Below are 26,934 nucleotides of genomic sequence, written 5' to 3' on the forward strand. Positions count from 1 at the left end.
TTTGTTTTACTATTTTTTTTAAACTTATTCTTAATACTACTACTTTAACTACTAAAAGTACTTTTTGTTTTTACTATTTTTTACTCCTATGACTGTTTTTACAACTTTTTCACTTTTTTTTCCTTTTTTTTCACTATTTTTTTTTACAAAGTTTTTTACTACTTTGACTACGACTACTTGTATGTTTTACTTTTTCTTACTATTTTTTTAACTAATTTTTGAAACTTATTTTTACTAATACTTTAACTATTAAAAGTATTATTTTTACTTTGTTTTTTACTTTTTTCAACTAATTTTTTAATTAACTTTTTATACTATTTTTTTAACTTATGTTTACTACTACTTTAACTACTAAAAGTAATTAAAAAAAAACTACTCATTTTTACTTTTTTTTTTTTTTTACAATTTTACTGTACCAATTTTACTATTACTACTATTTTTACTCATTTTTATTTATTATTTTTTTTTTTTACTAATTTTGATACTCTTTTTTTATAATAATTTTTGGGTAATTTTTTTCGCTCATTGCTCATCGCCTTCTTCCCATGTTTTTAAAACAAATGAAACCACTTTGCTCAGTTTTCAAAGGGTTAAAGGCGAGACAGCTCCGCCCACCGTATCTGGAATAAACCTTTTACACAGCATGGCGTAACGGCATGAAATTCCCACCTTGATGAGGCAGTGTCAGAGGGATGATAATGACAAATGCCAGTTGGTTTAAACTCGTACACTGGACCGGACCAGCAAAACCATAAATCAGCCCGACTCCAGGAACAACTTTAAAGTGCCTTTGAGCAAGGCAGGGAAGCCCCGGGTGTTCCCAGCATGACTGTGCGTGGATGCAAATCAGGGCGGAGCTAAAGGAGAGTGAAAGAGTGCGTGATGATCCCGGCAGAGGACGGGAAACACACCGTGATGATGAGGTCAAAGTGTCGAGCTTCCTTTAAAGGAGCGACTCTGTCCTCTGTGTTTGTCTTCTCCTCCTCCTCCTCCTTCTCCTCCTTCTTCTTCTTGTCTTTCTTTTTGTGTTGTCCTGAGATGAATCCCTGCGCAGGCCCATTTGCATCAGCGTCACATCAACACATTGTGAAACTGGCTGATGACTCACTCTGACGCAGGTCCTTTTCACATACTTCCCATCATCCTCTCCCTCACTCACTCACACACACATATACACACATACACACACACACACACACACACACACACACACACACACACACACACACACACGTAGACAGATTTTTTCTGGAGAATAGCTCGGCTCATGAACACCATGCTGGTTCCTGCTCACAGTGGCAGCCCTGCTCACCCCCTCCCCTCCCTGTCCTCCTCCTCCTCCTCCTCCTCCTCCTCCTCCTTCTCCTCCTCCGGTGCAAGTCACTGATGATGATGTGTTGCCGTGGCAACGGCTGGAGGTGGGCGGCTCCACGGGCGGTGGGCGGAAGCCAGCCGCTAAGCAGCGTGGGAGGGATCTGCCGAGCGCACCCATCACCCTGGTTTTGAAAGGAGCAGGAAGCTGACTGCTTTTGAGAAGGTGTGGGTGTTGGTGAATTATCGCCTCTCCTCCCTGCAGCTTCGTTAGGGATCGCCTTGTTTGTCTCCCTTCCTTCCTTCCTTTGTTTTCCGCTGCTGCTGCTGCACGCGGTGAAATCGCAGCTGCTCGTGGGGGAATTTCTGCGCAAAAATTAAAGTTTGAGAGCTGCTGAGAGAGCGGCCGACGCCTGGAGAGTTCAGGGAGAAGCTGCTTAAACTGACACACAGGTGACAAGGTGTCTCTGTTATGACTTTTAAAACTAGTGTGTCAGATTTAGGGCGATTTAGCGCCATCTAGAGGCGAGCAGTGCAGATTGCAACTAGCTGAAACTTCTCCACGGCGTCCCAGAGCGTCACCAGCCAACACACCAGGGTACCGTGGACGTCATGTGTGGTTGAAGCTCATTTAACATCTGCAGTAAAAGGGATTTTTTTAAATGAAAATCCTGTAAAATAACCTACAAGAAAATTTTGGTGGAATTCCCCTTTAATTGTTGACCTGATTACATGGAAGTTTGAGCTGCAGTGTTCATGTGTCTGGCGGTGGCGTTCAGTCTGAATCCACGACCCTGTTCTGAGGAGGGCATGATTAGTTTTAGGTGGGCGGAGTTTACCCAGATGAAAAGTTGGGAGTCACAGAAAAGTAAAGTGAAGCAACTTTATAAAATAGTTTCCAGTGAGTAATCTTTGATGTAGGTCATTATTTTAAACGGGGTGTCAAACTCCGCCCACCTGGCCTGTGAGAAAGAGGTCAAAACAAACAGTAAAATGCCGCCTGACTCAGGTCTGATACACAAGAACAACAGACTGAGAGGAACTGATGACTTATGGTACGGAGGATGAAAAATAACTATCAATAAAACATTTTTAAAAATGGTTCAGAGAAATACAGGAATTGATAAAAAAAATATGTATATAGATAAATAAATGTATAAATAAATACAGGAATATAAAATGGAAGACTCAAAAAATAAATGTGCAAAAAATTACAGGAATAAATAAATAAATGTATGAATAAATTTAGGAATAAACACATAAATTCAGAAATAAATACAGAAATAAATGTATGAATAAATATGGCATTAAAAATACATAAATAAATAAAAAATAAATAAGTAAATTTATAGATAAATACAGGGATAAATAAATGAATAAAAGCAGAAATAAATGTATGAATAAATATGGTATTAGAAATACATAAATAAATAAATAAAAAACAAATAAGTAAATTTATAGATAAATACAGGGATAAATAAATAAAAACAGAAATAAATAAATAAGTAAATTTATAGATAAATACAAGGATGAATAAATAAAAACAGAAATAAATAAATAAGTAAATTTATAGATAAATACAAGGATAAATAAATAAAAAATAAATACATTTTTAGATAAATGCAGGGATAAATGAATAAATAAAAACAGAAATAAATGTATGAATAAATATAGAAATAGTTAAATACAAGAATAAATGTGTAAATGAATAAATAAATAAATTATTAAAAATAAATGCAGGAATAAATAAATGAATACAAAAGTAAATAGATGTAAAAAATAATTACAGATATGAATAAGAAAATAAATAATTAAGATTAATGATTAAACAGGACATAATTGAATAAATATCATCATAATTATTTCTACATTTATTTATTTATTATGTAATTTTTTATCCACATGTTAACGACTTAGGAGGTCCTAATCCCTGCATTTATTTATTTATTTATTCATTTATTTATACGTGAATTTATTGATTTACTTTCAGTTTTTATTTAAGCATCTATTTATTTATTTATTTTTGACACTTCTGTCATTTTCCATCCTCCATACAAAGGTAGATTATTTAATTAATGGTTCCTATTGAAAAATACTACATAATTTATCAGTATAAAGCAGCATAAAAGTGTCAGAGCTCAGTGAAATACATCCAGAGATAAAAACAAAGTTGTAGACATGCCTGTGTTTAAGTGGCTGTAATTATTTTATAATTTATTATAGTCGGTTACATGTCAGTCTGCTGCTGGTGTCTGTGGACTGATGCAGAATAGTTTCTCCCAGTAGTTGGTGCTGTAGCTGTTTGGTGAAGGACAGGACGCCATCTGCTGAGGACACAGGCTGAACATGTGCAGTACCACCATCAGCCATGAGGTGTCAGCGCAGGACAGGATATGAGGACATGGAGCTGCTCCCTCAACATTTAATCTGACTTTATACTGAGTTTGTAAACTATTAAAAAAAAAAAAAAAACTGGATTCAAATGTATTTATTCAAAAGTTGTAAATGTTGAAAAAAACAACATTTATGAATATTTTCATATTATTTCTTAATAAATATAATCAATTTATTTGTCAATATTCACATTTTTTTTTAATTTAAGGAATTTGTAAATGTAAAACAGATCTGCAAAATACACAAGTTCCAAAAATTAAAAAAAAATAAATCTGTGAATACTGACTGAAATAAATTGATTATATTTATTAAGAAATATTAGGAAAATATTCATAAATGGGTTTTTTTTTAACATTTACAACTTTTTAATAAATATTTTTGAATCCAGTTTTTTATTTGTAAATCTCTTTTACGTAAACCTTTTTAACGTGGATTTTGTTTGTGTATTTCCAGATCTGGTGAGTTTACAAATCTTTTTTCTATTATATTTTTCCTCACACGAATAATATCGACACAAGTCTGTCTGTGTCATAAAGGCCAAAATAATTGTTATGATCCAATGGAAATTTATAGTAATTTAATAGCCCATAAATATAATAATTGTGCTTTTCTGTATTTTCTACCCACTATATTAATATTACAGCACTTAATTGTGTCTGTCATGTGCTTTGCTCTGGTGTTTCCTCTCTAAACGCTCATATAATGTTGCTTTGGTTCTTTTAAGTCTTATTTAAAATGTTATAAAGAGATAAACGGGGCTTAAAAACATTATTAAAGTATTTATTTATTAATAATTAGCTGTTAAATGTTGATTAATTGAGGCAGTGATGGAGATAAGTCATTGAAAATCAATGGGACGCACTGTTATGATGATTGACAGCCCTCTTAGCCAATCAGATGCAGATATGCGTTATTATCCTCCAATCAAAGCTCTTGGTGCGTGAAAGGTGGGAGGAGCCTGTTCTGTTGTTGAGTCACCGGTAAAACCGTTACTCGGAAGCGAAAGCCGACACTGTCCGTTATTAACAGCGCCTCCGGTCCTCCTCGTTTCTCCTCCCGGCTCTTCAGCACTTACACCGGCCACGCTTTCTCCTCCACGGGGTTGAGATGTTACAGTTTCGGTCAACGGTCGCGCTCAAGGAGTTATTTCAGACCCAGCTGAAGCGTCCGTTGACAGGTGTAGTTAAGTCGTCACCTGCCGCCGCCGCCTGCTTCAGCACGGGCTGCTTGGATGGCAGATCAGCGGGCAGAGGGAGGGCGTTTGTGCCGCAGCACCTCGCCAGGAGGCACGGTGTGAGAGGCTTCTGCTCCAAGGGGGACGGACAGAATGAAGTCGCTGGGAAGGACTCATCGACGGAGAAGTGAGTACCGTTACCCCCGCTAGCTCCTCCCTCTGCCAAACCTCATAGAAAATAATGGGTATTTAATGTCGCGTTAACCGCCGGTGGAAGCCTGTGATGACACTGGACACCACTCCTAAAAGTTTAGTTTTTACGTAAATACGTCTATATTGACGCACATAATGTATGCCGAATTAAAGAGTGGATTCTAATATAACTTTATGAATACATTATTTTAATTTTGGTCAGTTTTTTAATGCACACAAGCAAGGCTTATTTAAAATACTGGATATTTACAGGGGAGTTCGGCACGCGCATCACACAGGCTAACTAGCTAGCTCAAATGCTGTTGTTTTGGAGGAACTAGCCAGCTTGCTAAGCTAATAGGAGTGTGAGGCTACACTGTGAGGGGAACAGTGAAGGGGAGAGACAGCCACAAGCAACCGGCGACACCACCATCATCCACGGCACGGTGAACGTGACACCCGGGGCGTGTTTGCTAGCTAAGCGAGTTCCATTATCGGACACGCTGTTTAAGTTTGACCATATTGTTTAATTGCATTAATATTGAAAGGTATTTGTTAATGTTATTGTTGGCCTGTGAGAGAGGAGCATCTGATCAAGCATCCCTGCAGGAAACAGGTCAAACGGAAGTATGTGGTGTGCAGCCAGCCACATGTCGTGACCAGGAGCTGCAGCTTTCATGTCAACCTGCTGCCACCGGCTCCTCATGCCTCCTGACAGTATACACATATGTGTGTGTGCAGCTTCGTGCACCATGCAGCCTCTACTCAACGTCTAATGAAGGTCAGGCATGACTGCATCCAGAGAGGCAACCCACACCTATGGGTGTAATGTGTTTATCTTTAGGTATCAAGTCCCCTAACCACAGAGACTTCCATCCAGCGTAACATAAAGATATGCAATCACATAATGTTCTGAATGAGTTACAGAGCACAGCATGGTCAGTATCAGTAATTATCTGCCGTGATGTAGTGACAGAGGTGATGGTTCAACAGGGGCTAATTAGTGAGCGCTGATAGAGAGGAGAGGATGAGAGTCCTCGTAGTGACAGACAGGACGCAGGTTAAAAGCTTCTCATGGCTGATAACGCCATAACATCACCACCACAGGGTGACGAGGCCTCCCCACGTCCACTTAAAACCCACTGACAGCAATTAAGACGATGATCTGATGGTTCGTTGGATGTTCTGGGGGCTTGGAGAACGTTTGCACTGCTCACTGCCACGTACGCTCTGCACCTGCGTGACAAGAAATAACTCCACACCAGCAAATGGCAGCAGTCTGTGTTTGTCATGTGATAAAGGAAACTGGAAGACCGTCTTGACGCTAGTTAGCAGTTAGCACATTAACAACACAATCCAGTCACCAATAGCACAAAGCATCAGGAAATGTTTCTGCCAAAGAGGTCAGTGACGAAAGAAAAATAATCTGAGTTTATGAAACAAGTTTGTTCTGGTTTCACTTCTTGTTTACTTTCCTCACTTCTGTTTTAAAGAACCCTGCGAAGTGCTGTGAAGTTTAGTTGATTCAAAACACACATTAAACACACATTAAACATGTCTTAATAGAGACAGTTTCAAACACAAGTACACAAATCAGCTTCACTATAACTCGCAGCATTCACAGACAAACACTTGTCTTTATCTGGACACATTTTCCCCACAAATACAACATGCTAACGTTATTAGCACAAGCCTATGGCATTTTACATTGTATAAATTAGCCCAGCGGCTAGCGGACTTTTCCTCTTCTCATATGAAGCCAGGATCAATCACACACATAAATGCCATTCATGTGGAGGCTTTAATGTCTTCTCAATTTATTGTTTCTTATCAGTGAAATTAAATAAAAGCTTCGTTTCCACTGAGGAAAATGGTTTCAGCTTACAGAGCTATACAAGAACATGACACGTAGCTACATTCGTTGGGGGGTGCACGTCCGGCTGTGGAGCCTAGACTTTAGGTATGGCGTAGCTTCAACGCAGAAGTATAAACCCAAGTTAACCCTACTCATTTGCCTCATTTAAAATCTTAACTCAGGGCTGTCTCGACATGATTTTAAGCTAACGTGGAGGCAGAGGAAGAACAGATCTTTCAGTAAAAGTAGTAATAACTTTGCCTTTGCGTGGTCGTCTGTTGACGAGCTGCAGCGTGATGTGTCCAGTGTGTGCGAGGGCAAGGTTAAAAACTTAACATTCACCTTCTCAAATAGCTCCAAAAATCCACTAAAAACACTGGAACCTACTTTTCCCATGATGCATCTTAAAGCACCTCCTTGTTCGACTATAAAACCAGGGACAACAGCAACATTTAACAAAGGTAACGTTACATAATTTGGCTCCATTACAACTCACAAGGTTCACTGACAAAACAACTGTCTTATACTAAACAGTTTTCTAAACAGATACAACATGCTAACGTTATTATATTATATTAAATTATATTATATATTAGCACAAAGCTATGGCATTTTACATTGTATAAATTAGCCTAGCAGCTAGCGGACTTTTCTTCTACTCATAAAACCAGGGACAACAGCAACATTTAACAAAGATAACGTTACATAATTCAGCTCCATTACAACTCAGAAGATTCACCGACAAAACAACTGTCGTTTTCCGAACAAAAACAGCATGCTAACGTTATTAGCACAAGTCTATGGCATTTTACATTGTATAAATTAGCCTAGCAGCTAGCGGACTTTTCTTCTACTCATAAAACCAGGGACAACAGCAACATTTAACAAAGATAATGTTACATAATTCAGCTCCATTACAACTCAAAAGATTCACTGACAAAACAACTGTCGTTTTCCGAACAAATACAACATGCTAACGTTATTAGCACAAGCCTATGGTATTTTACATTGTTTAAATTAGCCAGGATAAATCACACACAAGACTTAAAATGCTATTTTTGTGGAGGCTTGAGAGGCCATTTAACATTTAACAGCAAAGTGCTGCATCTGTAATATGCGAATATGATATTTTTTTAACTTACAGTGACTAAAACAAGCAGCCAATCAACAAAATTTATAAACAAAAATTGGCAGTAACACCACAGTAATGCTTAAATACTTCAACAGAATGTAGGGGTGTTACTTTATTATTTTCATGATTGATTAATGCTGATTATTTTATCATAAAATAGTTTAAAAACATGCCTGTTAAAGATATTTTAAGATGTAACTTCCCGTCCAAACCTGCCAAATATCCAGTTTAATTTAATGTAAGATAAAGAAAAGCAGCACATTCTCCTGTTTAAAAAGCTGTATTTTTGCTTTTACAAATGATTTTCTGTCGCTGAAATAATCAGTATCAGCTGATCATCTGAGCTCTAATAGCTTTCTGTGCAATTTACATATTGGCCTCTTAAAATCCGACTGCCGGCTCCACGTCTGGCTGAGAGAGTCTCAATATTTACTTTGGCAGCATGAAATTTCCCAACCAAATCTCCAATACTTCCCTGACAGATTATTGATGATGTCACTGGCCCTGGTGGGTCTGTGGCTGCCGGCAGCATCCAGTGTGATGTGTGTTTAGTTTTAATGAGATGTAAATGTGCCTGGAGTGTCTGCAAACACTGAGAGTGTTGACTGGGGCCTCGGCATGCTGCTGAGGATGTGCTTCATCGTCTTCGTCGCAGATACTGGACAATCTGGACAGTCGGGCAGGAAATCCAAAGTGTGGGATCATTTTGAGAAGGTGAAGGACGAACCCAAGGTGATATGTAAACTCAGTGTGTGACATCCCAAGCCAGAATAAAACCACCCGCCCCAGTTTTAAAATAAAGACCAGTTCGTCTTGCCTTAAACACTGACAGCAGCTGTGCGACCAGCCACCACACCAGCCTGCACCCTCCCATCAGAGTGTTTTCATGGCAATATAACGCCTCATTGCCCCCGTAGTCCGACGCCATCCCATTTTTTTCCATTCACGGGCAATTTGCCGGAGCTGTCGGCCATGTTTAGGCAGTCACTTTGCTCAGCTGAGTGGTCGTCAGCAACATCTTGTTTCCCCCCGGAGGCTAATTTGAGTTTGAGCGAGGCCTTGGCTCGTTGTGTTAAAGAAGTTGTCAACAGGCTGCGTTTAGACGAGTGAGTGAGCACGACAGCACTTTGTCTGCTGCTGAGGAAGTCTTTCATTATCGGCCTGTAAGGCAGATTGTAATGTGGATTTGTTTGTGAATGAAAAGCACATTGAAACACCTGTTTATTCAGGTTTGGGATTTGTTGGATAGTTTTCTTTGACCCCGAGTATTGAGGCAAAAATAGTCACAAATGTAGAAGTTGTTGCAGCAAAAATTAAACTAAAAGTGTGTGATGACATTAGGGGCATTTTTCACTACTAATGACTCATCAAAAAATAATCCAGAGATGAACCATGGTCTACCTTCACCCAGACATGAAGACTAACCCTGGTTAAGAGTCAGTAAATCAGGTCACCACCACATGATTCAGTCTGCTGGATATAATATACACGGCGTGTTGTTTCAAGTCCCCGGGGCCCCAGCAGCACTCAGCCTCCACTCCAGTCTGGTTACCAGGGTCCCCAGGCTGTGCTCCGGCTAATAAGGGGTTAAAAATGTTTGTAATGCAGGGGAGCTTATCCCGCCCACATCGTTTCTCCTCCGTTTTTTTTGCACCAAAGCCTGGATGCTGGCGTGCTGCCCGGCAGTTGTCAGCGCCTCCAGGAGCAGATGAGTCACTCGCACGGATTGATTTGTGCAGCGCCGCCTCTCAACGCTGCCGCTTTAATGTCTGTGCTCCACCCTCCACACCAATTTGTCATGACATCTGTGAGGCAGTGAAACCAGCCCCATCGACCGGGTCAGATAAACACAGCAGACAGAGACCGCCACGGCCTGTCAGTGCGAGTGTGTCTTAAGTGTGTCCGGTCGATGAGATACAGAAGAGGGGGACGTTTGACAAGTAGTTTGGTTTATATGTCCACATTATCATTGTCAAGATGACAGCCTAAATTGACATGTGCTCAATTTGGACTCTTTTCTAGTCGACTAGTCTGAGTTCAAACTTATATTTAGACAGCTGGTGAATTAGTCGTTGGGAACATCTTCTGAAAACGTTACCCTCAGCTACGCCTCAGCGCCGTTTAAGCTTCCATTCAAACGTCAGGGAAGCCAATCGTTAGGTCCATCCTTAAATTTGAAACTAAAGCGGCAGGTTTGTTCAATCCTTTTCTCTATTAATCGTCTTTAAAATGTGAGAAAGTATGGTAGAAAAAGCCCAGAAGAACTTCCCCAAGTCCCAGGTAACATCTTCCTACAGTCCTACCACCCCTGGAAATCAATGTGTGGCCACTTCCTGTGTCTGTCCTTTCAAATTAAAGTCCCACATGGTCCAGTCATGTAGGTTTTGATTTATTTTGACAAGGCGCAGCTCCTAACAGAGTTCACTTTTTTTTTTTTTTTTTTTTTGCGACTAAGTGACCAATGAAATCTTGCCGACTAATGACCTTTCTGGTCGACGAACGTTTGGTCTTTCGTTGATTGAGACCCAAAACTCTAAAGCCTTGATATGCAACTCAGACCCAAACAGATGTGCATCACAGTAGCCCTTTTTAAACAGGAGTTGTGCAAATTTGCAGGAAAGCCCAATCAGTCTTTTTTCAGCATTGGCAGTATAAAAACAAAATCAGGGAGTGCAGCAAAATGCCGCCTACCTACTTTTGTTTATACAGAATGTGCCTTTTTCGGGGCAATGGGGGGCGTGAGCAAGTAACAAAACGTGTAGCTCAGCGTGTGACGTAAACAGTGACGTGGGAGGGAAGCCGCGGCTGGTCAGTCCTTCGGCGATTCTCTCGTAAGTCGGCCCGTTCTTCACCGTCCCCGTCATCTGACGGTTAATGGCCTCTTCGTTTGCGAGGACAAGGAGGGCGCGCAATTCCTTGTCTCCCCAGTTGCTCATCTTTACAGTGTCTGTCAGGTTTGTGTTTCCCTCTTGCTACTAGCTGCTCGCTAATTCCTGCTATCAGCTGTTTCCTGTTTATCCACCGCCAGTGGCTCGCACGTGCGGCGCCATCAACAGCTTCTCCCACAAGTCATCAACAGCCCCTCCCGTTGCGGAAGGCCGCCTCGGTCTGTTTAAACTAAAAGGGTTCCACCAATATGCCTACTCTACGAGGCTCAACTCGCCAATCCGGCTCTGTGTGTCTAAACACTCGCAGCTTGCCAGCAAAACGGCCCGACATTCGCCAAAAATCCGGCAGTGTAAAAGGGGCTAATGTCTCAGAGCAGCAGCAGCGAGTTGGTTACACCTTTCTGGACAAACTGTGTTCGTCGAATCACAGCTGACCTTTAGAAACACGGAGAGAGAAGCCAGAGCGCTAATGAGAGCAGCTGAGGTGGATTAATGAGACCATCCAGATGTTCCAGTGGCCTTCAGCTCCAACCCTGTGGTGGTGATGCTCCCAGAGGTGAAACCTCACAGGCCTCATTAACCAAACAAGGACTCACTCTGCCTTCAATTATATTTCATTAAAATCAGTCTAATATTTTCTTTCTGCTGAGCTGCACCCATCAACCGCATCACCACGCCAAAGGAACTGTGTCATGGATGAACCAGTATTCATACTTGTGTGTTGATTATTTGTGTACATGTATTCAATGCTGATTGTTGCAGTGCTGTGCTGATGTGTTCAAATGTCATTATCACTGTCACTAATGCAATATTCTTCCCTCTGCACACTCTCTCCCTGTTGTTGATCTGCTTGCTTTGCATTTGTAAGTATGTTTCGATTTTTTTCATTTAAGTTTTAGTCTCTTCCAGTAGATGTAGAGGTTTTCTGCGGAAAGCCGACAACCGCTTTTCCCTTGAAATGACCTCACTTCCTCCCAGCGGCTGCGCTTGAATCCCCTCCCCCTCTACCTCTACCTCTACCTCTACCTTACCTCCATCCCTCCTCCTCCCTCCCCTACACACACACTCTCTGATGTGTATTCCTTCCTCACAAGCAGACATCAACCTTCATTAATGAGGTCAGACCACGCCAACAAGCAATGACAAAGTTGCCTGGTCTTTAAGGACACGACTACATGCTTATCCGGAGCGCATGAGAATGATTTTAACTGCATATTGACGCTGCGTTCCACACACGAGTTGGAAAGTCGGGAATTCAGATTTCCTGTTTGGATGAATCTCGTTTCAAGTCTGAATCTCAATTTAAGACTTTAAAACGTTAACATAGGCCCAGTTTTCATTCTCAGCGTTTGGGATTTTATTTTGTTTGTTTCCGAGCTGGAAAACTGGAACCGACCTCGACCCCTGTAATCACAGTTTTCCCGCAGAGAATTCCAGACTTTCTGACTCTGAGTGGAGCCGTCAGTACAGATAATGTTGTTTAAATGGACTATAAAGACTTGGCCCCAGTGTTTCCTCTGTGTTATTGTGCAGCAGCGTGGTCCAGGAAAATGGTGAGCCCTCAGGTTTATGGGATTAATTGTGATGTACTGTAAAGCAGAGATACTCAGCTTACAGCCGGGCGCAGTGTGACCCATCATTTTCAAATTCACAATAAAAGTAAATTGATTGACACTGGCCGGTCCGGTGTACGAGCTTAAACTGTATAATGGACCCTTCCCTAAGTCCACACCCCGGACGAAGACTTGCGAATCATGACCCTTCCCTAAGTCCAGACCCTGGACGAAGACTTGCGAATCATGATGTAGCATCGGTTCAGCTCAAACCAGGGTCCGACAACAACACAGCTGTGCTCCATCGTTTCAGATAACATGGCCCCCGGGCAAAGCAAGTTGAGTGTCCCTGCTCTAAAGGATAAGGCTGGTGAGACTTGTTGTTGTCAAGGAATCCCATAAAAAGACCAAAACCAGTTTTAAACGGTTTTAGACGTTCTCATATCTCAATTTAAGCACAGATGTTCTACATAAAGATGGTTAAGTATCAATTAATTTGTCAAATAGCAAATGTGGCTCTTCACAGTCTATTGTCGGTTTATCTCCGTCGGGGATTATAATTTCCTGATGGCTTCCTGCTGCTGAATAAACCCAGAGGAAACCCTGTCGCCGCCGAGTCGGACAAACTGCTAGATTTCTGCTCTCATGTCTCAAAGGGTCCAAACTCAGCTTTATATCTGGCTGGCAGCCGCGAGGAGCCACCTGCCGACTAAAGCTTTACCTTTAGACATCCTCTCCTAGCACACAGCCCAGTGCCCCATGATGCATTGCAGGGACAGAGAGCGCCTGGGCACCCAGAGCTTTGCGCAAATCCAATTTGGTGTTGATATGAATCATAGCAGAGAGCCTGCTGTGAGCTCGTCACCCCGTCTGCCTCCTGACACGCTACTAACTTTCCTCCCAGAGACGACTCGGTGTGGAAGTGCTGCTGAGAACACCAGCCAGGCCGTAGAACTAGATCATAGAGAGCATCAGTGTATTTAACCATGGGGAACCAAAGTTACTGTAGCTGCAAATTACAGGACAAAGAATGGGTGTAATGCAAACATCTAACTTTTGAAACTGGTCCAGTATTGAGAGAACGCTGCAGCCAGCAGACAGGAAACCAGCTGCAATGTAACAACTTGGGGCATTCGTGCACTCTCGATTTACGTCCACTAAAAGTGTTTGTTTTGTCACTGACAGGCTCAGATTGTTAATAAAAGTGTGTGACAACATTATGGAGAGGATCCCCACAGAGATAGACCATTTTTAAAAGGTCTATCTCTGTGCCTGTGGCTGGTTTAACAACAAAGGATCTTACTCTTTAACATAAAGGTCTATCTCTGTAGGGATCCTTTCTATAATGTTGTCAGAGACTCATACTAACAATCTGAGCCTGTCAGTGACAAAAAGAGGCACTTTTATTAGACGTAACTTGACGGTGCAAACATGCCCTGAGCGGGTACATTCCAGCCTGTTCTGCCGCTCAGTGCTGGACCAGTTTCAAAAATTGTTGTCCCCATAAAGTCATGAAAACAGGGTCATTTGAAACGGCATTACCCGGCCTCACAGCTTGTTGGATTCACAGACTTAAAGTCTTTGCTGGGATGCTGTGATCCTGTAGCCAGGGGTGTGATCTCAGGGGGAGTTTCATAGAGACTGTACTGTCACTGAGTGGGAGGCGGCTGGTCGTTTCTCAGCCTGCTTCCAGCCGCCGAGCCACATGGCAGCAATGTGCAAAGAGCGTTGGCAGGCTTCCACATTACAGCTGCAACAGTCGAGGCCCAGTCATCACAGTTCACACACTGTGCTTTCATTCGGCTGAGCTGCTCCGACACTGACCCTCACACATGCAGCGTGGACAGAGATGCCTGTAAGGCGCCGTCTTTATCAGACTGCGTCATGAAATATTTGCCGTTTTTCTGGCCTTTGCTTGCGGCTGCCCACGATTTAGAAAAAACGGGCTAAATAAATGCCAAATAAGGATTTCCATTCTGGGTCAGAGGGTTTGGGGTTTATTCCAGATTAGCGTAATCTATACAGAGACATTCCTGGCTGGTGTTCGAGCACAGTACACAGTTAACAGTTTACATTACAGTGGCCTTATGGCAGCATGTTAACCTGTGGAGGTTATAATACTGACCTGAGGTCAGTGTAAGGTAGTGTTTTCCAGTACAGTATTACAGTTCTTACTCACTGCTTCTCCTTGCAGTCAATAAGCTTTTTGTCCTCCTCCCTCCGCTGCAGTTCCCCTCCATGTTTCCACCTCGACGGGCCTCGCTGCTGAGTTATTTTTCTCACTTTCCCGTCTGTGTGTTTGTATTTTTCTTTCCTGCAGGAGAAGGAAGGCAGGCATCCTGCCCAGCCTGGAGGACCTGCTCTTCTACACCATCGCAGAGGGCCAGGAAAAAATCCCGGCACATAAATTCACCACAGTGAGTCCTCCGAGCGGCAATGGGTTTATGTTTCAGATGATTCATATCAAACAGAGTCATGTGAACGGGTTATCCGCCATACATGCCATATCTCAATAACACCCTGAGGGAATTTCTGTTGGTTTGGCACAAACGTCTTCTTAGACTCAACAATGAAATGATTAGAATTTGGTGGTTAAAGATCACTGTCACCTTGCATCCATTTTATTCTCGTGTAGGCGATATCTCAAAAACACCGCAAGGGGATTTCTTCAAATTTGGGACAAACGTTCACCTGGAATCAAAAATGAACTGATTGATTGAACTGAAGAGTCATGTTTTCGGATTGTCCGTCCCTCCTTCCTCTTGTCGTGAACCCAATACCTCAAGAACACCTTGAGGGAATTTCTGCTGGTTTGGCACAAACATCCACTTAGACTCAACGCTGAACTGATTTCAGATTTTAGAGGTCAAAGGTCAAGGTCATTTTGACCTTGCATCTGTCTTATTCTCGAGAACGCAATATCTCAAGGAACATCTTGCAGGAATGTCTTCAAATCTGGCACAAACATCCACTTTGTGTCATAGACAAACGAATTACAATATGGTGGTCAAAGGTAAAGGTCACTGTGACCACATCCGTCGCATTTTCACGAACGCAATATCTCAAGAACACCTTTGAGGAATATCTTTAAATTTTGCATAAACATCCACTTGAATGCAACAATGAAATCATTAGAATTTGGTGGTTAAAGGTCAAGGTCAGTGTGACCAGGCCGAGGAAATTTCCTTAAATTTGGCACAAACATACACCTGGAATCAACAATGAACTGATAAGACTTTTATGGTCCGTGTTATCGTGGAATGTGTTACCTCAAGAACACCTAGAGGGAATTTCTTCAAATTTGGCGCAAACATCCACTTTGAGTCACGGATGAAGTGATTAAAGGTTGAGGTCACTACGACCCCGTCCAATACACAGTATCTCAGAAACACCTTAAAGGATTTTATTTTTTCAAATTTGGCACAAATGTCCACTTGGACTCAACAGTGAGATGAGAAGACTTTAGTTGTCAAAGTTCACTGTGGCCATAACCCCAGAATTATGTGCTAATCTTGACCAAATTTTGCACACGTCTAATAAAATGAAATGATGAAGTGACAAAATTTTATAGCCAAAAGTTCAAAGGTCAACTTCACTGTGACATCATAATGTTCTGCATAAAAGACTTTTCTGTCCATTACTCAGCGTCATAGGAACAGAAGGGGAGACATTTGGTCAGATACTGAACTGGTGACAACCACAAGGTGCTAATTCTCAAAACTTACAAATAAATAAAGGGACCCAGGCTGTAGGATTTATGGCAGATAAACAAACGTGAGTGTTGCGGGTCATTAAACAGCAGCTGCTCCTTGTAGATCTCTCTCTGGTTGAATTATGAGCAGGGTGACTCCTCTTATTCGGCCCCTCAGCTCACGGCTCGTAGGTTTATTGATTTGTTGTCGGGCTGTCTTAATCATGATGTTCCCCCTCCTCTCCCCTCTGTGCAGGCTCTTAAAGCCACGGGGCTTCGCACGGGAGACCCCCGGCTGAAAGAATGTATGGAGATGCTGAAGGTGACCTTGAAGACGACCTCTGATGGAGCACTGGACCGACACCTCTTCAAAAAGTAAGTTTTGGATTACAGACATCGCAGGTGTTTGGAAGTTGTTTTTGGTCGGTTCCAGCGTTATTACCAGCATCAATCTTTCATCAGAGTCTATCATCAGAATTGTTAATGGCGGTCAGAGTCCTCCGCACTCCCCCGCAGCAGAATAAGGTCACTGCACGACATTAATTATTCATCGCTCCTCAGTTTGTCATCTGCTTCTTGTTGAGGTTGGATTCAGTCAATAGCACGACTGCTGGGGGGGAAAACAGGACGCTGGAATAACTGTGATCAGTTTAGCTTTTATGAAACTCAGGAATGAAATCACGAACCCACACCAAAGGTCAAATCAATGTGTCTGTGAGCGTGCGGGAAAATAATGAACAGTTTGTGTTTGCTTCTGTTTAAAGGGCAACTGTTATACGTCTAACCGTCCGTTATTACAGCACTGAGACAGGAAGTGTCAGTATTAATCAGAGTTATAGTAATCTAAGAACATTCATACACAAGCTGCTAAAAAAACAAAACAACCGGGCTGCTGTGTCCTGCCAGAGGAAATGATGCCGGCTGACAGCTTGGCCGAGAGGTGGGGTATATGACGGCTCACCAGGGAGCTGTATCCTCGCCCAACAGACCCCAGCACCACCGCTCCTGGCTGGGATCCATCACATCCGCTCCTCCCCGGGCTTATTTATAGAGCAGGGGCTCACAGAGGGACGCACGTGAGCGGGCGGTGGAGTGTAGCATGTTTTCTCCGCAGGGATCCCATGCTACAGGGATTAGACAGGGTTTGATGCAGTGAGATAGCTGAGCCACAAATCTGTCGGCTACCAGAGGAGCAGAGCTGCTACCACACCGCCTTATTATGAGTCATACTGCTTGTGGTGTGCTCGGATAGAAATCTGGAATACCTGACAGGATTTGGGAGGGAGATTGCTGGAGGAAGGAGCGTGCTGTAGACGTGTGTGTGTTTTATAGTGTCATCTCATCATATGACACGGGGAAACCAGGAAATATGCTGCTGCAGATTTCCACTGTGTGAATCTGAGCACAGATACAGTTCTTTATCCTCCTCTGCTCCACCCCTCCCTGCTGTAGACCCATTTTTATCTCTTTTAAGAGGGAATGGAGGCAATGAAATGGCTGCTCAGCTTTACAGTCAGACCCAGGTTATGTAATTTAAATACTGTTTAGGGACCCCAGTGTGCAGAAATATTTAAATACAATAGGTGAAACTGCATGTGAGTAGCATGAAGTGGACATGACTGTGAAGAGGAGACTCGTGGGTACCCATAGACCCTGTTTTATTCAGATACCTTGAGGTGAGAGGTCAAGGGACCCCCTTCGACAAAATTTCGCTTTACTTCCATCCATCCATTTTCATCCGCCGGGTCGTGGGGGCAGCAGGCCAAGCAAAGCACCCCAGACCTCCCTCTCCCCGGCAACGCTTTCCAGCTCCTCCTGGGGGACCCCAAGGCGTTTCCAGGCCAGACGAGATATGTAATCCCTCCAGTGTGTTCTGGGTCTGCCCCAGGGCCTCCTACCAGTGTATCATGCCCGGGACACCTCTAACAGGAGGCGCCCAGGAGGCATCCTTGTCAGATGCCCGAACCACCTCAACTGACCCCTTTTGACGCAAAGGAGCAGCGGCTCTACTCCGAGCTCCTCCCCCCTATCTCTCTAAGGCTGAGCCCAGACACCCCACAGAGGAAACTCATTTCCACTGCTTGGATCCGCAATCTCGTTATTTCGGTCACTACCCAGAGTTCATGACCATAGGTGAGGGTTGGGACGTAGATGGAGCAGTAAATCGAAAGCTTTGGTTTCCGGCGCAGCACCCGCATCACTGCAGAAGCCGCACCGACCCACCGATCCATCTCACGCTCCGTTCTACCCTCACTCGTGAACAAGACCCAAAGATACTTGAACTCCCTCTCTTGAGGCAGTAACTCTCCCCCAACCCGGACCCGAACCCCTTCCTCCCCCCGGCTGCACCTTGAGATCCTGTCCATGAAGGTCACAAACAGGATTGGTGACAAGGGACAACCTTGGCCATACTTGAGAGCGTTTTTTTAGCCCCCTTCCCGACAAGCTAGCATGGCATGGTTGCTGCACTGAATTCCTGACTTGTATCTTCACTCCTTTAAAGCTCAGCCCGCTCCAGACTCTGAAAGGCTGCAGGGATCCTGGCCGAGGACGTCAGTGTCCCCTCAGAGTGGAAGAGGTTAAACAAAGGTGCAGAAATCCTCCCGACGTGCTCATTTAGAAAAGTCACCGGGAGATTTTCGCCTTGGAAATAAAGGCAGTGAGCCAGAAAAGCAAACAGGCTCCCAAAAGACAACACTGCTAATGACTTGATACCTGACTCCAGTAGCAGATGTCTCAGTGGCAGCTGGTGTGTGAAGAACGGGACCAGTTCAGCCAGCAAAGATTTACCACACTGAAGAGCATAAAGCCAATGTGATAATTAGTTTGAGGCAAAGTCTGAAGTGTTAACTGCTTAGAGAAATAACCACCCAGCTCCCTGACTCCTGGCTCACTGTCGCCCTGTCTCCTGTCTCAGGTGTGTCCAGAGCAACATCGTCCTGCTCACCCAGGCCTTCAGGAAGAAGTTTGTCATCCCAGACTTCCAGCCCTTCTGCGCCCACATGGACGAGCTCTTTGAGAACGCCAAAAACATGTCAGGAGGGCAGGTGAGTGACGACGACAGACGACCGCACAAACACAAGCATCTCTGTCAATAGTAGGCGATAACTGTAACAACCTTGGGATGTGATGCTGCAGGTGGCCGACTACATTCCCCAGCTGGCCCGCTTCAGCCCGGACCTGTGGGCCGTCGCCCTGTGCACCGTGGACGGACAGAGGTCAGGTCCAAATGTTTATTCATGTCTGTTGAGCTGCTGTCTGCACCTCATCTGCAGTGATGAGAATAAAGTAGTGTCAACACACTTATGGTTACACTTGGTTGGTTGTCGTGGGAGCATGAACCCTTCCTCAAATGTGTGTGTGTGTGTCTCAGGCACACTGTGGGCGACACCAAGGTTCCCTTCTGCCTGCAGTCCTGCGTGAAGCCGCTGAAATACGCCATTGCCGTTCACGACCACGGCACAGAGTACGTGCACCGCTTCATCGGCAAAGAGCCCAGCGGCCTGCGGTTCAACAAGCTCTTCCTGAACGAGGAAGGTGAGGAACACACACACACACACACACACACACACACACACACACACACACACCATGTTGTGACTCAGCCAGCTGTGGCTGAACTTTCTCTCAACGCTCACCTACTTGCAGTAAGAGGATCCGTCTCCAGGCCCGGTTGCCATGGCGCTGTAGTAAATAGTTAATGAGAGGTTGCAGCAGAATAAAACAGAGCTGCCAGTGTGTAACAGTGTCACCATAACCTGGATGAAGACGAGCTGCTGGCACGTGGCTGTGTACGAACCAGACGGGGCCGAGCAGCACAAAGACACTCAGTGTCGAGGATGACGTGCGCAGCTCAGCCACCGACGTCTGAGACGCACCGAGGAGCTGTGAGCGTTCAGGCTGAAATCACCAAACCCACCAGACTTTAAATGTTCAGCTGGAGCCTCAGACACCAGATTGTTCCTGACAGGAAGCTGGTGTGAGAAAGTTTCCTGGTTTCCTGTCATTGTGATCTAACAGAGTAGATTACTCCCCGGCAGCGGAAATAATCCAGCTGTTTATTTTTAGATGATTTTTTTTCCAAACATTGTCCTGTTCTGTTTCATGAGAGGATTAAAACACACTGCACACACTGTGTTTTAGTTTCTGTGTGTGTGTGCTGTCATGATGTTGTGCAGTCACACACCTCATTAGGCTGATGTTCACTCAGTGGATTATTCTGCAGTGTTTTGACCTCCGGTGTAAAAACGTTCCTGAACGTCCTCTCTTTACTTTAAGCATTTTATTTATTTATTTGCTTTCATGAATGTGTTATTTCTAAATTAATTTGTGTTGTTTCTTTTCTGTTTCTGTAAAAGGCTTCACACAGTCAAAATAAATAAACACATAATAATAATAATAATAATAATATAAAATACAGTCAAGTAATGTAAGTGATAATAACAAAGTAATACTATAATAATAAAACATAAAAATAACAAAATTAAACTATAAAAACAAGTATTAATAATAATATTAATAATAATGATAGAATAAATATAAAATACTGGAAAATATATAAAATGATAAAATAAAAGTAATTATGATAATAAAAATAACTTGCAATAACAATGTAAAAATATAAGTAACATAATAATAATTATTATTATGATAAAATAAGATTAAATTGATAAAAATCTAAATCAAAAATTAAAGTAATAATAATAATAATAATAATAGAATAAATATAAAATACTGGAAATTTTAAGATATATAAAAATATAAAATGATAAAATAAAAGTAATTATTATAATAATAAAAATAATAAAAATGTAAATCTGTGAAATATATGTAATATAATTATAGTGATACAATAACAATGAAATTATAAAAATATAAAATACTTCAATCAAAGTAATACTAATAATTATGATAATATCAGTGTTGATAATATAAAATATAAATAACAATAAAAATGTAAAACTACAAAAAACAAATGATAACAATAATAGAATAAATATAAAATAAAAAAAATAAAATATAAAATGATTAAATAAAGTAATTATAATGAAAGTAATATGATAATTAAAAAAATAAAAATGTACAATTATGAAATATAAGTTATATAATAATAATAAAATAAAAATGAAATGATACAATATAAAATAATAAAACAAAAGTCATACTAATTGTCAATTAAATTAAATAAATCTGAATGAATAATTTGTACATTAAAGTGTATAAAAATATATTTTAAAAAATAAAAATTGTGTTTCCTCTCCTGCAGATAAGCCGCACAACCCCATGGTTAATGCTGGAGCTATTGTCTGTACCTCCCTCATCAAGGTAAGCTGCGTTCACACACCTCTCATGAATGCTTCACAACATTTGTTCAGAAACTGATCGGCTCAAACACAGAAGTTTTTAGGTGATTTAAGAGTTTCAGAAAAGAGTTTTATGTTGTTAAAATGATTCCAGATTGTGAGTGGTTTTCATTTCCTGAACTTCTAACTGCAGCTAAAAAGTCGTGTCCTGAGAGGAAGTGTATGAAACAGAATTATAATCGTCTGGAGAACGTGTTTCCTCCAGATTAGGGAATACGGGAGAGATTAAGGTTATAGATAATCACGCTGAAAGGGGATTTGGTCGAAAGCAGCATTGCTCGGATATCCAGCACACAGACAGAGTTTAGAGAGTGGGCGGAGGTGGAGATGGAGACCAGCGTGGCCCACTGCTCTTTCCTCCGACCCTCACACACACTCTGTCAGACACACCAGAGCTCCAGCTGCTGATTTAAATTAAAACCCTGAGTGGTTGACCTGAGATCAGGAGGTGTCCCTGCAGGATGAGGAGCAGTTTAATTATGATGAATCCGACCTGCCTCTCCTCAGAAACTGTCTCTGGACACATTTAGACCCGAGTGCAACAGCTGAACGACACTTTTCATTCATGTGTAAATGAAGCGATGTAGGATCTGCTGCATGTCACAGGACATAAACCAGGAGAGCAACACATACACCGTCTCTCAGCAATCTCAGGGACTCGTTGAAAAGCTACAGCCAAATATATTTCAAGAGTTGCAGCCGGGGTAGGCAGGAATCTGGAAGAGCAAATAGTCCTCAGCCACCTCACAGTCCCTCCACCTCGCTCCCCACCGTTGTGGACTGCTTCCCTGGGAGGAAATAGACCTCAGCGCCAGGTCGAACGAAAGAACATTTTCTGATCCATCAGGATTCCAGTTGCTGCCCGCTCTCCTCCTGGCAAGGTGCTCTGTAGCAGCAGGAGTGAGGTGGAAGATACAGTGCAATTCGAGGCTCTAGCTAACGTTAGCTAGAGGCCACAGCCGTGAGCCTTTAGCTTAAAGAAAGCTTTTATCTCCATCTCTGAGACACTGCTTCAAGAATCTGTAATTTTAATCAAGAAGAGTGTCTGTTTCATTTGGCTGTCATCGCCTGTCAGTGACATCATGTGTCAGAGTGGTGATTGTCTGCCAGAAGCTTCATAAAGTGACTTTTTATCCAGTTTTACGCCACATTTTTAGAAAACATTCTTCAGGTCTTGGTCGTTTTTCAACTAGATGTTTTAATTAGATGACGGATTTCAGTCATCGGACGTCTGGATCATAAGTCACCAGCTCAGCCCCTCCTTGCTCCGCTCTCCGTTTATCAGACCACAAATGAGACAATAGCTCCTTCTACACTGCCAGATTTTCCGCGAATGTTGGGCCGTTTTGCCGGCAAGCTGTGAGCGTTTAGACACACAGAGCCAGATTGGCGAGTTGATCCGAGGTGCCCAATTTTCCGCCTCGTAGGGTAGACATATTGGCGGAACCTTTTTAGTTTTAACAGAGCGAGACGGCCTTCCGCAACAGGAGGGGCTGTTGATGACTTGTGGGAGGAGCTGTTGATGAGTAGCAAGAGGGAAACACAAACCTGACAGACACTGTAAAGATGAGCAACTGGGGAGACAAGGAATTGCGCGCCCTCCTTGTCCTCGCAAACGAAGAGGCCATTAACCGTCAGATGACGGGGACGGTGAAGGACGGGCCGACTTACGAGAGGATCGCCGAAGGACTGACCAGCCGCGGCTTCCCTCCCACGTCACTGTTTACGTCACACGCTGAGCTACACGTTTTGTTACTTGCTCACGCCCCACATTGCCCCGAAAAAGACACATTCTGTATAAACAAAAGTAGGTAGGCGGCATTTTGCTGCACTCCCCGATTTTGTTTTTATACTGCCAATGCTGAAAAAAGACTGATTGGGCTTTCCTGCAAATTTGCACAACTCCTGTTTAAAAAGGGCTAAAAATTAACGAGCTCGCCACCCCACAGTCCCTCAGCCTCACTCTCCGCCGCTGTGGGCTGCTTCCCCGGGACATTCGGTCGGCAGCTTTAGTGGCTCAAATTTGGCCAGCGTCATGTCTATTCTGTGTAACTGCAGCAACAGAAAGTTTTCTGAACCAGCGGGAGGTGGTCTGCAGCGGCGGGGAGTGAGGTGGAAAGCACACTGTGATTCGAGGTTCTAGCTAACGTTAGTGACATAAACATGAACTTGTAGCTGCAGCTGTGAGCCTTTAGGAGGTGCAGGAGTCGAGTTTTGCCCAGTGACGCCAGAATCAAACTGCCTACCCCAGCTTCAATAACAGATGTTAGCCTGTTAGCTTTTCATTTATGCTCAGGAATCCATACAATTCTGTTGTTGTCCTTGTTTTTGATTTGTAGTGACACAATGAGGTGTTGATTAGTTAACCCAACTCAAGTCCAAACGCCTCAGAGCAGCTGTTGACATCATCCTTTGTTGTGTTCACATCATTTGGGAATGATTGTCATTCCTGTGTGATCTGAAAACAGTTCTCCCGTTGGTCCGATCCAACCAATCCCTGTTTAGGTCTCAGTAGCTGCAGATTGATTGTATCCATTGATCGGAATAATAAAACCAGGTTGTGTGCATGCATGCGTCCTCCCCTCCTCCTCCCCTCCCCTCCTCCTCCTCCTCCTCCTCTCTCTGACTCTCGCTCTACACTTCAAATACACTCATGTGCAATGTACCTTTTCAAGGCTCGTTGTGTGGTTTTATGTGTTGTTGCATATTTTACAGCATTAGGATCTTTGGGAAATTATGACCACAGCAACAGGTCAATGACGTTGGTAATTTTTTCCTTTTTTAATTATTTTCCCCCTCTTCTTTGGTCTGGATTTGTGACAAGCTTTTAGCCTTCACATGGCTGTTTATGAATGTCTCAATGTGGCTTTTATACTCTTCACCTGCATTCTCCCAAACTGTTTATACATTATAAACAGTACAGCTCTGGCTGAATTCAAACACTGGTTTTATATCATACTCCATTTCTTTCTGCAGAGGAGGTTGTTTTTTTATTTCTGTGGTTTTCATTTATATGCTGAGATTACATTCTGTCAGCGCAGATAGATTTAACTCTCGTCAGCGTAGGTCAGAGAATCAGTTTTTGTCTGTCGGCCTCAGTGGTTAATAAAACCCACATTGTGTACTCACACTGCCAGCTGCACGACAAACACGCCTGCACTCTGACTGATGAGTGTTTACCATTTATCTCGATATTGTATTAAAGAGGTGATCCGGTGATTAAGAATCGGACAAGTTTATAACACGTTGAAGCAACAGACGTAGACTTTAAGTCCAAGGATCAGTAGCTATGTTTCCATCCAAAAGTGATTCCAATCATTGGGAAATGCGCATTAAAAGAAATACGAATCCTGTGAGTTTTCCGCAGAACCGGAAACAAAACAAGTCTCGCATTCTTCTTGTTCTACGTTTTCTGGCGGTCGGCAACCAGCTTGTAAATGCATTACCGCCTTCCCGACCCGGAGTGTGGATATCACCATGGAGAGACGTGCGCTACGTCAGACTTAATTCCAACATAACTGTTTCCATCCCCCGTTTTGCAAATCAACATTTTTTCGAATCAATCAAAACCCAGCTAAAGCGAGCGTATTTTAGTTTGTGCGAATCAGGGGATTTTAATTTGAATTTTGGCATTTCCGTCATAATTTTCTGATGCGATACTTCTAGATGCGCATCTAAACAGGCTGATGGAAACATGGCCAATGAAACCCCTAAAACTCATCTCTGTCCATCAAAACAACATATTTTTAATTTTGTATTCATGAAAAAATGCCAGCATGTCTTAAAATGACTTGCATGTATTGGCTGATTTATAGTTTTACATAGGCTCTATGCTCCAAAACGCTAGGTTTGCTTGATTCAAAACACTCATAAAACATGTCTTAATAGTGACAATATTAAACTAAAGCACAAATTTCAGCTCCGTTATAACTCACAAGACTCACAAACAGATTAATTGTCTTATACACGACATGTTTCCCCACAAATACAACATGCTAACGTTACTAGCACAAGCCTATGACATTTTCAGTTGCATAAATTAGCCCAGTGACTAGCGGACTTTTCCTCTACTCATATGAAGCCAGGATCAATCACACACATAAATGCCATTTATGTGGAGGCTTTAATGTCTTCTCAATTTATTGTTTCTTATCAGTGAAATTAAATAAAAGCTTCCACTGAGGGAAATCGTTTCAGTATACAGAGATACACGACACATAGCTACAGTCGTTGGGAGGTCACGTCTGGCTGTGGTGGAGGGTGGGCATCATCGAAGAGCCTACACTTTAGGTATGGCGTAGCTTCAACGCAGAAGTATAAACCCAAGTTAACCCTACTCATTTGCCTCACTCATTTGCCTCATTTAAAATCTTAACTCAGGGTTGTCTTGACATGACTTTAAGCTAACGTGGAGGTAGAGGAAGAACAGATCTTTCAGTAAAAGTAGTAGTAACTTTGCCTTGGCGTGGTCGTCTGTTGACGAGCTGCAGCGTGATGCGTCCAGTGTGTGCGAGGGCAAGGTTAAAAACTTGACTGTCACTTTCTTAAAGGTGATAGATATAGGAATCATACTTCCCGGTCAGTAGGTGTCGCGCTCACACTCGCCTGCTCTCGCTCCACTCTTCATTTCTACAGGTTGCCAGGTTTGGAAACGACAGACAGCGATGTCAAGTGAAGAGTCTTTTGTGGTATAGTTTTTAAAAATGATAATTATAAATCATGAATCCTCTCTTGTGTGCGCCCTGTACAATCCCCGTAAAGCATTTTTAGCTCTACTCGTCACTAATGCTAACATAATTAGTCAATTGGGATCCTTTGTCGTGGTGGACACACGAATTCCCTGATTCAACAACGTCCTGTATACACAAAAACACCAAAATGTTCTTGATATTAAAACGCCAAATGGCCTCCTCTGATTTAATTTCCCACCAATAATAATAATAATAATAATAACATGATAGTTCGGCTGTACTAAATATTTGATATATTCAGTAGATAAATCTTTTTACGACACTGTTTTACAACAAGCCGCAAAAAACTAACATTACCGTCCCAAAAACGCCGTTTCTAGAGTATTAGGTAAAATATCTGAAATTAGCCGACATTTTAACTTTTAGTTCATTTAGGTGCAGTGTAATTACCAGTTCGGCTTTACTAGATATTAGATATATTCAGCAGATATCTTTTTACAACCCTGCTGCGTTAGTTAGCAAACATTAGCTTACCTGTGCAGAAGGAAAGCGGCAACTTCTGCGTGGCTTTTTAGCCCTTTTTCTGCCTTCAGCTGACACCAACGATCAAAAGCTGAACTGATGTTGATACTGGTTTTGCTTCTCCGTTGGTCGGCTAGAATTTGCGACGGATAGCGCTGGGACGACGCC

At 42.5% G+C, this 26,934-nt stretch overlaps 1 protein-coding gene across 2 annotated transcripts in view; it reads left to right on the forward strand.

Moving 5' to 3' along the window:
- The first annotated feature begins 4,666 nt into the window (after positions 1-4,666).
- The window catches only part of LOC126402317 (glutaminase kidney isoform, mitochondrial-like), a 33,159-nt gene continuing 10,891 nt past the window's right edge, over positions 4,667-26,934 (forward strand). Inside the window, exons 1-7 of one of the 2 annotated variants that reach the window (XM_050064206.1) lie at positions 4,667-5,066; positions 14,820-14,916; positions 16,447-16,565; positions 19,108-19,237; positions 19,329-19,408; positions 19,564-19,727; positions 21,457-21,515. In XM_050064206.1, the coding sequence (XP_049920163.1) occupies positions 4,813-5,066; positions 14,820-14,916; positions 16,447-16,565; positions 19,108-19,237; positions 19,329-19,408; positions 19,564-19,727; positions 21,457-21,515 (903 nt within the window). In that variant the 5' untranslated portion in view covers positions 4,667-4,812. The remainder of the gene's footprint in view (positions 5,067-14,819; positions 14,917-16,446; positions 16,566-19,107; positions 19,238-19,328; positions 19,409-19,563; positions 19,728-21,456; positions 21,516-26,934) is intronic. The other variant, XM_050064207.1, reaches the window with a different exon arrangement.

The sequence above is a fragment of the Epinephelus moara genome, chromosome 16, assembly GCF_006386435.1.
Source record: "Epinephelus moara isolate mb chromosome 16, YSFRI_EMoa_1.0, whole genome shotgun sequence".
In the NCBI taxonomy this organism is placed as follows: domain Eukaryota; kingdom Metazoa; phylum Chordata; class Actinopteri; order Perciformes; family Serranidae; genus Epinephelus; species Epinephelus moara.